The sequence below is a fragment of the Rhinoderma darwinii genome, chromosome 5 (genome assembly GCF_050947455.1).
Source record: "Rhinoderma darwinii isolate aRhiDar2 chromosome 5, aRhiDar2.hap1, whole genome shotgun sequence".
In the NCBI taxonomy this organism is placed as follows: domain Eukaryota; kingdom Metazoa; phylum Chordata; class Amphibia; order Anura; family Rhinodermatidae; genus Rhinoderma; species Rhinoderma darwinii.
In genome coordinates, this window is record NC_134691.1 from 286,621,180 (window position 1) to 286,632,398 (window position 11,219).

General features: G+C 44.8%; 1 protein-coding gene across 1 annotated transcript in view; it reads right to left on the minus strand.

The window, feature by feature from the left end:
• The window catches only part of PLEKHA8 (pleckstrin homology domain containing A8), a 46,973-nt gene extending 35,839 nt beyond the window's left edge, over positions 1–11,134 (minus strand). The window contains exons 1-2 of the mRNA XM_075827243.1: positions 10,949–11,134; positions 1,297–1,413 (exon numbers count right to left, since the gene is read on the minus strand). Of these exons, the coding sequence (XP_075683358.1) occupies positions 1,297–1,413; positions 10,949–11,036 (205 nt within the window). The 5' untranslated portion in view covers positions 11,037–11,134. The remainder of the gene's footprint in view (positions 1–1,296; positions 1,414–10,948) is intronic.
• Positions 11,135–11,219: the final 85 nt, after the last annotated feature.

Here is an 11,219-nt window from a genome sequence, read left to right on the forward strand (position 1 = left end):
TGCTTTGAGGGTCAGACACTTTTCTTGGGACCTCCCTATTATCTTGCAGCGCTGCAATCTGTGCAGTTTTCCCTCAGTCATTGGCTTATTTCCCTACAACTTTTAGGCCCCATGCACACGACCGTATTTTTGTCCACCCGTAAATACTGGCGTAAATACGGGTCCTTGGTCACACGTATTCAACCCGTATTGCACCAGTATTTACGGACCCGTGCCCGTAAATACAGGTCCGGTGTCACCCGTATTCGCTGCAAAATTACACTGCAGTAATCGGCAGCCCCTTCTCTCTATCAGTGCAGGATAGAGAGAAGGGACAGCCCTTTCCGCAGAAAAAGTAAAAGAAATTCATACTTACCCGGCCGTTGCCTTGGTGACACTTCCCTCTCTTGACATCCAGCCCGACCTCCCTGGATGACGCAGCAGTCCATGTGACCGCTGCAGCCAGCGATTGGCCTGTGATTGGCTGCAGTGGTCACATGGGCTGAAACGTCATCCCAGGAGGCCGGACTGGAGGAAGAAGCAGGGAGTTCTCGGTAAGTATGAACGTCTTTTTTTTTTTTTACAGGTTGATCTATATTGTGATCGGAAGTCACCGTCCAGGGTGCTGAAACAGTTACTGCCGATCGTTTAACTCTTTCAGCACCCTGGACAGTGACTATTTACTGACGTTGCCTAGCAACGCTCCAGTAATTACGGGTGCACACACGTAGTCACCCGTAATTACGGGAGCCCCATAGACTTCTATGGGCCTGCCCGTGCCGTTGTTACAGCCTGAAATAGGACATGTCCTATATTTTTCAATGACACGGGCACCTTCCCGTAAGCATACGGGGAGGTACCCGTGGCCAATAGAAGTCCATGGGCCCGTAAAAACGTGCCGTAATTACGGGCGTTTTTACGTTCGTGTGCATGGGGCCTAGACAATTAATGAAACTAGACTGTTTCCACACAACACAGATTAATCGGAATTTCTCTGCGATCTTTAGAAATTAAGGCAAAATGGCGGCTTTATTGCGAATAAGTCATGATGTGAGGAGACAGGCTGCGTTTTCAGCACTGCTCCAACATCCTGGCCCGCAGAGGAAGGAACTTGCAAGTATTACTGTGTGTCTGTACGTATGTGTGTATACATATGTCTACTTAGGTGTATGTATGTATGCATGTATGTATGTATGTATGCATGCATGTATACATATGTCTACTTAGGTGTATGTACGTATGTATGGATACATAAATCACTCCTGTAACAGACAATATGTTGAGGTCGTGGGTCAATTTTACAAAATTGAAAAGTACCTTGAATTTCACAGACAGCCATCTGGATGCTTCCCTTACAACCCTTCCATGCATCTTCCCTTGAGTCATAATAGGAAAGAATTCCTCCACAAAGAAGAAACCATCTTGGCTGCCATCCTAGAAGGAATCGTGAGAAAGACATGGCATTAATACTTACTAAACCAAAACCATATCAAATATTCTAGTATTACGCACGTTCTCTATATAGGAATATAAATCCATGAAATAAATAGGCCCACCACTTTGGGAACCATACTTGCAAGTGTATGGGGTGGAACGTACGTCTCTGTCTATATGGATGTAATTCATACACACATCCCTATTTTTGAATGGACACGTATGTGTTGCATGTGATCTGTATCCCGTGACAATGCTCTATATTTTATTTTTATCTACTGCATGCATTTGATGTCACGCTTGTTAAAGGGGGTTTCCAGTCTAAAAAAGGGATGGCATTATGCAATAACTTTTTGATTGGTGAGGGTCCGACTGCCAGGACCCAGATTGATCAAAGAATGAAGGGCCCATGGGTTTCTTCCCACACAGCTGATCTCCTGGTCACCCACTGTGCAGGAACTGCAGCACAGCTGCCTTCATTCGCAGGATCATTGGCGCTCCCGGTGGCAGACTACGATATTCCATGCAGAAGCGTGCAGTAAAAAACATAACCATGCGGTATATATTTTTTATTTTACTATGGGGTTCTATGAACGACGCATGCCAAACGAAGCCTCCAACATAGAAATGAATATAGCCTAAGTCTTTTCAGGGTGTAGTAAATGCAAGACCATCCATAAATAAATGTCACTTACAAAGTCACGGGGCTAAATAAAAGTATATTATAAAACAACGCTAAATGCTTATGGATTGCTCCACAGGAATTGGCTGTAGGCAAAAAAACCTTAAAAACATGTTAAGGCTAGCTAAAAGGAAAAGATAAATCAGCATTGAATGTTGTATTCCACCCATAACACATTACACGTCACTGTACTGCAAACACGACATCAGTGTACTGAATAAAAACACACTTATGATAAACGGAAAATACTAATTATCTCACTAACAAATTCACCAACAAGCCAAATAAGGCTATGTTCACACTACCGTCGTTGTTTTCTTGCATTTTTTCGTGGAATCATGACTGGTATGACAGATTCCTTTCAAACTGACATACCCCATTCAGCCCCAACATTAAAACCACTGAGGGTAAGCGCTCATGTTGCGGTGGTCACATGCAGAAGAAGCCATGATCACATGTGGTGGCCAACGGCAGCATGATTTTGCTGGTAAGGGTATGTTCACACAGCTTATTTTCGGGGCGTATACGGACGAAAAATTGGAAGCAGAACGCTTCCAAACATCTGGCCATTGATTTCAATGGGAAATACGGTGTTCTGTTCCGACGGGGCGTATTTTTTCGTGGCCGTTTTGAAAAAAACGGCACGTAAAAAGAAGTGCATGTCACTTCTTGAGAAGTCTTTGGAGCCCTTTTTTCATTGACTCTATAGAAAAACAGCTCCAAAAACGGCCGTAAAAAACACAGAGAAGAACGCGAGTTTGCTTAAAAAACGTCTGAAAATCAGGAGCTGTTTTCCCTTGAAAAGAGCTCCGTATTTTCAGAAGTTTTTTAGTAAGCGTGTGCACATACCCGAATACCACAGTGTTACTGGTAAAATCATGTGCCCATTGGCCACCACATGAGGGCATGGTTTTGGCTGCATGCGGCCACCACGTGAGAACGTACCCTGACAAGTGATTAACAATGATTATCGGGTTACAATGGCGCCTGTCAAGTGCTGGAAAATATTAGGCAGCAAGTGAACAGTCACTTTTTGAAGTTGATGTGTAGCAAGCAGAAAAATTTTCAAGTATAAGGGTATGTTCACACGCTTAGCAAAAAACGTCTGAAAATACGGAGCTGTTTTCAGAGAAAACAGCCTCTGATTTTCAGGCGTTTTTGAAGCTGAAAATGAAGCTTCTTTTAATTTGGAGCTTCTTTTGAGGCGTTTTTCATAGTGTTCAATGGAAAATCAGCTCCCAAAACCGCCTCAAGAAGTGACATGCTACATCTTTTTACGCTCCATTTTTTAAAAGAGGCGTAAAAAGACGCCCCGTAAGAACTAAATGCTGTCTTTCCAATTCATTTCAATGGGCAGAAGTTTGTAGGTGTTCAGATTCCGTTTTTTTCAGGCATTTTTCGAGGCGTTAAAGCCCCGAAATACGCCTGAAAACACTGCGTGTGAACATACCCTAAGGATCGGAGTGACTCTGACAAGTGCCAAATTGTGTTTGCCAGATGACTGGGTCAGAGAATCTCCAGAACAGCAGGTTTTGTGGGGTGTTCCCAGTATTCTGTGGTTAGTTCCTACTAAAAGTGGTCCAAGGACCAGCCCGTCTTGTCCGATTCCACCAAAGAGTTAATGTAGCCCAAATTGCTGAGAAAGTTAATTCTGGCTATGATACAAAGCTTGCTGCAGTTTGGGCAAACCAGTCAGTGCCTACGCTGGCCACTTTACACCACCGAAAGTGCCTACAATTGGCACATGAGCATCGGAACTGGACCAAAGAGCAATGGACGAAAGTGGCCTGGACTGATGAATTACGTTTTCTTTTACATCATGTGGATGACCGGGTGCGTTGGCATCGCTTAGGCTCTATTCACACATGCGTTGTTATTTCCGTTTTTCTGTGCGGATATAGAAACAGAAAATAACTGGGGTGCTGGATCTCACATGACGGACAGCCACGATGCCAGACGGAAACCCATTGACTGTAAATGGTTCTGTCGGGTTACCATCTTTTTACTGGACAAAATGCTGGGAAGCCTTGGGTCCTGACATACATGTGGATGTTTTTTTCACACGTACCACCTACCTAAAGATTGTTGCAGACCAAGTACAAGCCTTTATGGCAACGGTATTCCCTAATGACAGTGGCCTCTTTCAGCAGGATAAAATTGTTCAGGAATGGTTTGAGGAACATGACAAAGTGTTCAAGTTGTTGACTTGGCCTCCAAATTCCCCAGATCTAAGGCTGGATTCACACGAGCACATTACGTCCGTAATGGACGGACGTATTTCGGCCGCAAGTCCCGGACCGAACACAGTGCAGGGAGCCAGGCTCCTAGCATCATAGTTATGTATGACGCTAGGAGTCCCTGTCTCTCCGTGGAACTACTGTCCCGTACTGAAAACATGATTACAGTACGGGACAGTTGTGAGGCAGGGACTCCTAGCGCCGTACATAACTATGATGCTAGGAGCCCGGCTCCCTGCAGTGTGTTCGGTCCGGGACTTGCGGCCGAAATACGTCCGTCCATTACGGACGTAATGTGCTCGTGTGAATCCAGCCTAAATCTGATCGAGCATCTGTGGGATGTTCTGGAGAAACAAGTCTGATCCATGGAGGCCCCACCTCACAACTTACAGGACCTGAAGGGCTAGTCCTGGTGCGGGGCTGTTTTTTTATACTGATGACCAATCCACAGATCGGTCATCAGTATATGATCGGTGGGTGTCCGACAACAGAGCGCCGCCCCGATCAACTGTTCCGGCTGCCAAAAGCAAAAGGCTCCGACCACTGTATAGCGGCCGTGCTGCAGCTCTGCTCCCATTCAAGTGAATAGGAGCAGATCTGCAGTAACCCAGCACGGCTTCCGGCACAACCACTGCATTAGGGATGCACGATGCATAGAAACTTCGATACTGTTTCGATACTGTGCATCCCCAAACGGTTCGATACCGTTATTTCATGTATTTCAATACTAAGCTGTGTGGCCGCACAGCTCAGTATTGTAATACATGAATGTATGAGAGCGGAGCTGCAGCTGTGTAATACAGCCATTGCCCCGCTCCTGAGTCCTGACATGTGCGCGGGGTCTGGATGATGCGATGTGGCCAGCGCTGCACTATTGAGCGGCGGCACTGAAGACCGAACATGGCGGGCGCACTGCAAAACACCCCCTGTTCGGTCCTCAGTGCTTGAACCGCCGCTCATTACTTCAGCGCCGGCCGCATCACCTCATGCTGACCGCGCACGCACTTAATGTCAGGAGTGGGGCTGTATTACACAGCCGCAGCCCCGCTCTATAACGGCGGAGATCAGAGAAACCTCTCGTCTCCGCCGATATTCTCCTGAATGGTGCGATCAAAGCTGACCACAGCATTCAGGGGAAAATGAGAAGTGGGGATGCCCCTGGATCGCATCACAGGGAATTCCTATTACGCGATCGAGGACAATACCATATATGGGCAGAAAGCCCAGGGTCTATTGAAGGACCCCAAGGCTATCTGACCATATTTCCTGTTGTTAGGGCATACTTAGGTATGTTCTAATAACTGCCTGTGTAATATCTGTACACAGGCTAATGTACTGGCATATAGCTATAGGCCAGTACATTAAAGTTTAAAAATAAAGTAAAAACAAAGTAATAATAAATGTAAAAAAAAATACACATACCCATTATGACAGAGAAACATAATGGGGTTAATTACTATTAATGTGAGGCACGTGGAGGTTAAATTCATCATCACACCACGCGTCTCACATCAGAAAATGGAAGAACTTTTTTATTTTTATTACTGTTGGCAAAGTATCGAATTGGTATCGAAATCACAATACTACACAAAGTATCGGTATCGAAGTCCAAATTCTGGTATCGTGACATTCCTACACTGCATGGCTTGAGGCAGCCCGAACAGCTGATTGGTGCGGGTTTGTCGGACCTGAACCGATCATATAATAATGAACAATCCTGTGGATAGGTGATCAGTATAGAAAACAGCCCCCAGCCTGGACAACCCTTTTAGGGTATGTTCACACGGCCAAATTTCAGACGTATACGAGGCGTATTATGTCTGAAAATAGGGCTGCAATACGTCGGCAAACATCTGCCCATTCATTTGAATGGGTTTGCCGACGTATTGTGCAGACGACCTGTAATTTACGCGTCGTCGTTTGACAGCTGTCAAACGACGACGCGTAAATTTACTGCCTCGGCAAAGAAGTGCAGGGCACTTCTTTGCCACGTAATTTGAGCCGTTCTTCATTGAAATCAATGAAGCACGGCTCAAGGTTTACGAGCGTCTCAGACGCCTCGTAAATTACGAGGAGGAGCTTTTACGTGTGAAACGAGGCAGCTGTTAACAGTCTGTCTTTTCACACGTAACTGCCTCTCAGCGTGTGAACATACCCTAAAAAGACCTACTGCTAAAGTCTTAGGGTATGTTCACACGCTGAGCCAAAAACGTCTGAAAATACGGAGCTGTTCTCAAGGGAAAACAGCACCTGATTTTCAGACGTTTTTTTGCGCAACTCACGTTTTTCACAGTGTTTTCTACGTCCGTTTTTTGAGCTGTTTTCATTGGAGTCTATGAGAAAACGGCTCCAAAAACGTCCAAAGAAGTGCCCTGCACTTCTTTTGCCGAGGCTGTATTTTTACGCGTCGTTGTTTGACAGCTGTCAAACAACGAAGCGTAAATTACAGGTCGTCTGCACAGTACGTCGGCAAACCCATTCAAATGAATGGGCAGATGTTTGCTGACGTATTGTAGCCCTATTTTCAGACGTAAAACGAGGCATAATACGCCTCGTTTACGTCTGAAAATAGGTCGTGTGAACCCAGCCTAAAAGAGGCTCTGTCACCAGATTTTCAAATCCCTATCTCCTATTGCAAGTGATCGGGGCTGCAATGTAGATAACAGTAACGTCATGCACTTCTCATCGTTCCCACCCAGCTTCTTTCACTGCAGACACACATCTGCTGTTCGTGTAGTTCTAAAAAAGTTAAATATTATTGTTGTCGGCAGCACATCTTGGTGCGTAAGCAGGGAGACGCGCTGCCGACATGATAACGTATGGGGATGAGCGATTGTCCCCATACATAGCTCCTTGTGACCAGAGCAAACGAGCGCCAATCAACAAGCTAGAAGGAACAAGATGTGCTTAGAGCACATCAAAACCAATTTCCCAATTGCTAAACAGTGTAGTTAAAATATAACTTTTATTATTTTGCTATTAAAGATGTCCATGGGGACATAACACTCAGCACGAACGGTTAAAATTAGTAGCCAATCTTGCTTCAGCACACGCTCTGTATTCACTCGGTCTGCATGTGTTGCCAGACGGAGTGTAAAATACTCAGTTGCCAAGTCTTATGTCAGCAGCTGCAGACTGCCGAACTATAGTGGATACGATATGGTATGCGTGCTCAGATTGCCAAGCAGGTTAGGCTTTTTAAAATAATAGATTTAGCCCCCCCGACATGTTTCGCTGTCAACACAGCGTCCTCAGGGGATCAAAACGGGGCTAGTGAGCGCGCGTGTAGATTGTCAGTCCCTTTAAAAGTTTACGATTATCCTCACACAGGGTTCACCTGTGTAAGAACCAATCGGAGCTCAGTACAAGGACCGAGCCTCCACAGTGAGAGATTGACACATGTGTTGGCCAATATGAGAGCCGTGTGTGTGACCAATAGGGCTGTGCTAAGTGCGCATGGGCACCAGCAGCACGGCTGGACTTAGTAAATTCTCCTGATTTTGCACTGTTTTGGCGCCTGCGTACAAGAGGCACCGAGGATCTTATCCGATTTTCAAGGTTGGTAGCGGCATGTGCGCATGTCTAGGCACTTAGAAATAAAGATCGCTAGATGAATCTCTATAATAGAGATATACCATCTAGTTTGACCACTATAAAGAGAATATAAATAACCTACCAGGATGCCGATCACGTTTATAGATAACATGACCACGGACAGGCTTGGTGGAACGTCCAGAGATAACTTGGACAGTATCTGAAATAGGGGTCTGAGTGTATTAGGAACACAATGGTACTGTATTCGCAATCATATTTAACTAAGTGCTCTGAAGTTTTAGAGCGCATGTCTAGGCACTTAGTGAATACATCAGCAGGGAGTTCTCCTACCGATGGGATACGCATTATAATAAATGCATATATTGTCTATATTACAAGTCCACCTATACATTGTCACTTCCACAGGGAATACGGCTCAGCCTCACTGTATTGGTTCAAGTAAAGAAAGGAGGGGAGAAGACGACAGGGACGGACAATTAGTCCAATGGACTTAATAGACTCCTTGAGTAGTCAATGTAGAGATATATTGTCTCTTTTTTCAAATAGAGATAAGCATTGGTCTTAATGACCAGATGACATCTGTCAATATATACATATGTGTATACCAAGTGTGGCATTAGAGATTAGGGCGATTATAAAAAGGCTGCAAAGGTGAATCCTTCATTTAACCCATTTGGGCTTAGGGATCTGAGCCTATGAATCCATTTTGCTTCTTCTTGCAATAGTTTTTTATCAAGATTCCCAGCTCTGGGACCCAGCTTGACTTGGGTGATGCCCCAAAATTTAAGAGCATTGATGTTTCCTTGGTGGTGAAGTCTAATATGTTTGGAGAGAGGTGTGTCCTCCTTCATATTGATCGTACTTTTGTGCTTCGAGATCCTTCTACGGAGTTGTTGAATGGTCTTGCCCACGTATAATTTTGGGCAAGGGCACTGTGCAGCATAAACGATACCACTACTTTGACAATTAATGAATTGTTTTATGGTAAAGATCCTCCCATCAACTGGGTTGGAAAAGGTTTTGGTCGTCGGCATCAAAGGGCAGAAGGAGCATCTGCCACAGGGAAAGGAGCCCTGTATTGGGGGCGGAAGCCACGTTGTTTGTTCAGTTAATGGTCTCGAATAGTGACTATGTGTTAGATATTCACGGAGGTTCTTACCTCTCCTATAAGTGATGTTGGGAATATCAGAGATTGTGTCACAAATGTCACTGTCTGCTAATAAAATAGACCAGTGTCTCTTTAAGATATTTTTAATTTGATATGAGCAATTATCAAAATTCCCTATGCATCTTGTGAGGGAAGATGGTTTATTAACAGCAGGAATGGATTTATCATTCTCCTTTTTTCCATGTAGTAGATCATCCCTCGATGTTGCCCTAGCCCTAGCATAGGCTCTATGCAGGGTTTTCTTTGGGTATCCACGCGCGAGGAACTTTTTATATAATGTATCACATTCTAATTGGAAGGTGATTTCTTCAGAGCAGTTTCTTTTTGCTCTCAAGTACTGTCCGATAGGAATACCTTTTTTGAGGGCCGGCGGATGGAAGCTTCCCCAATGCAGGAAACTGTTTGTTGCAGTTTCTTTTCTGTAGAGATTAGTTTGTACTGTCCCACCAGGATCCAGGGAAATTTTTAAGTCCAAGAAGTTAATTTCATTTGTGTGTATAGTGTAAGTGAATTTCATCCCAATATGATTGTTGTTGATGATATCCATGAAGTCGGAGAAAAGTGCAGTGTCCCCCTCCCAGAAAATAAGTATGTCATCTATATATCTACCCCAAAAAGAAATGTGACAAGTGAAGGGGAGTAGATCGTCGTTAAAAATTAAAGTGTCCTCCCACCACCCCAAAAATAAATTTGCGTAAGTGGGTGCACAAACAGTGCCCATGGCCGTGCCTTTAAGTTGGTGGTAGAATTTATTATCAAAAAGAAAGTAATTGTGTGTGAGTAAAAATTGTAATAAAGATACAGTGAAATTATTGTGTGCCTGAAACTGAGTCCCCTTAGTGCTCAAAAAGTGTCGGACAGCGCTAAGACCCAGATCGTGATTGATATTGGTGTACAGTGACTCAACATCGATAGTGGCTATTAGTGTAGTGGAAGAGACGTTAGTCCCCTGGATCCTGGTGAGGGTGTCTTTTGTATCTCGTAAAAACGAGGGCAGGGCTGTAACAAAGGAAGACAATATTTCGTTTACGTATGTACTGATGCCTTGCGTTAAGTTGTCATTACCGGAGACAATTGGTCTACCAGGTCAACAAGCTGTCTCGCTGATCGGCGCTCACTGCACGGGTCATAATCGGCTGGCGTAATAGGGCCTTTAGTGCTGGATGCCACCTTCAGCGGTCTTGTGGCGTCCATGCCTGACAGGTGTTACCATTCCTCTTGTCAATAGGGTGTGTCCTTTCAGTCTCACTCTGTCAGCACTGATTGGCCAGCTTCACTGGACACACCCTCAACTGGTAACACCCAGTTATCAAATTATTCATACATTTCTAGGACTAATGGAACAACGCAGAGTTCTAAGGCCCCATGCACACGGCCGAGCCTGTAATCACGGCCCGCGATTATGGGCACATCTGGCCGTGGAAAGCCACTCGCATTTTCGGCCCGTAAAAGGCAAAAGAACGGTCCATAATTTGCGGTACACTTGTACGGCACGGACATCTTATATATGGGAAGGTGTCCGTAGTCAATAGAAGTGAATGGGTCGGTAATTGTGAACCGCAATTATGGACATTTTTTACGGTCGTGTGCACGGGGCCTAAGAAAAGATGATCCAGAATTGTTAGTTGATGGGGAATACAATTATTCATTATAATAGACAAGTCAGAAGAGGTGACACGTCCTGTTTAATAAAGTAATCGAAACTATAACATTCCAGACAACAGAAATATAGGTCGCTAGTTATTCTATGGTTTATCAGTTACAAGAATAAATAAAAAAGAGGAAAATATTTGTATACGGTAATAAAAGTCCATCACATAGGGAGAAGCAGCAGCCGCCGCCATGTGATGACCTCTGTCATATAAAGCCATGACTGGCACAGTGACTACTTACCGCTCAGATAATTCGTCCACTTGTATAGGATCCCTTCCATGTTGCTGGGGGGGAGACAACCAGATTCACATGGCCCGCACTCTGGCATCTCTCCCCAGGGATTACGTGCCAGCTCCCTAGCACAAGTTGGCACTACCCCAGCGCTGGTCAGAGAGCAAGCAGTGACAGGCAGCCCAGCCAGCAGCGCATTTCCGTTGTGAATAGCAACAAGCGGCGGCAGCTGCAGTTCACACTGCACAGTACAGACGTCAAGAAACGCCCCTCTACGTCT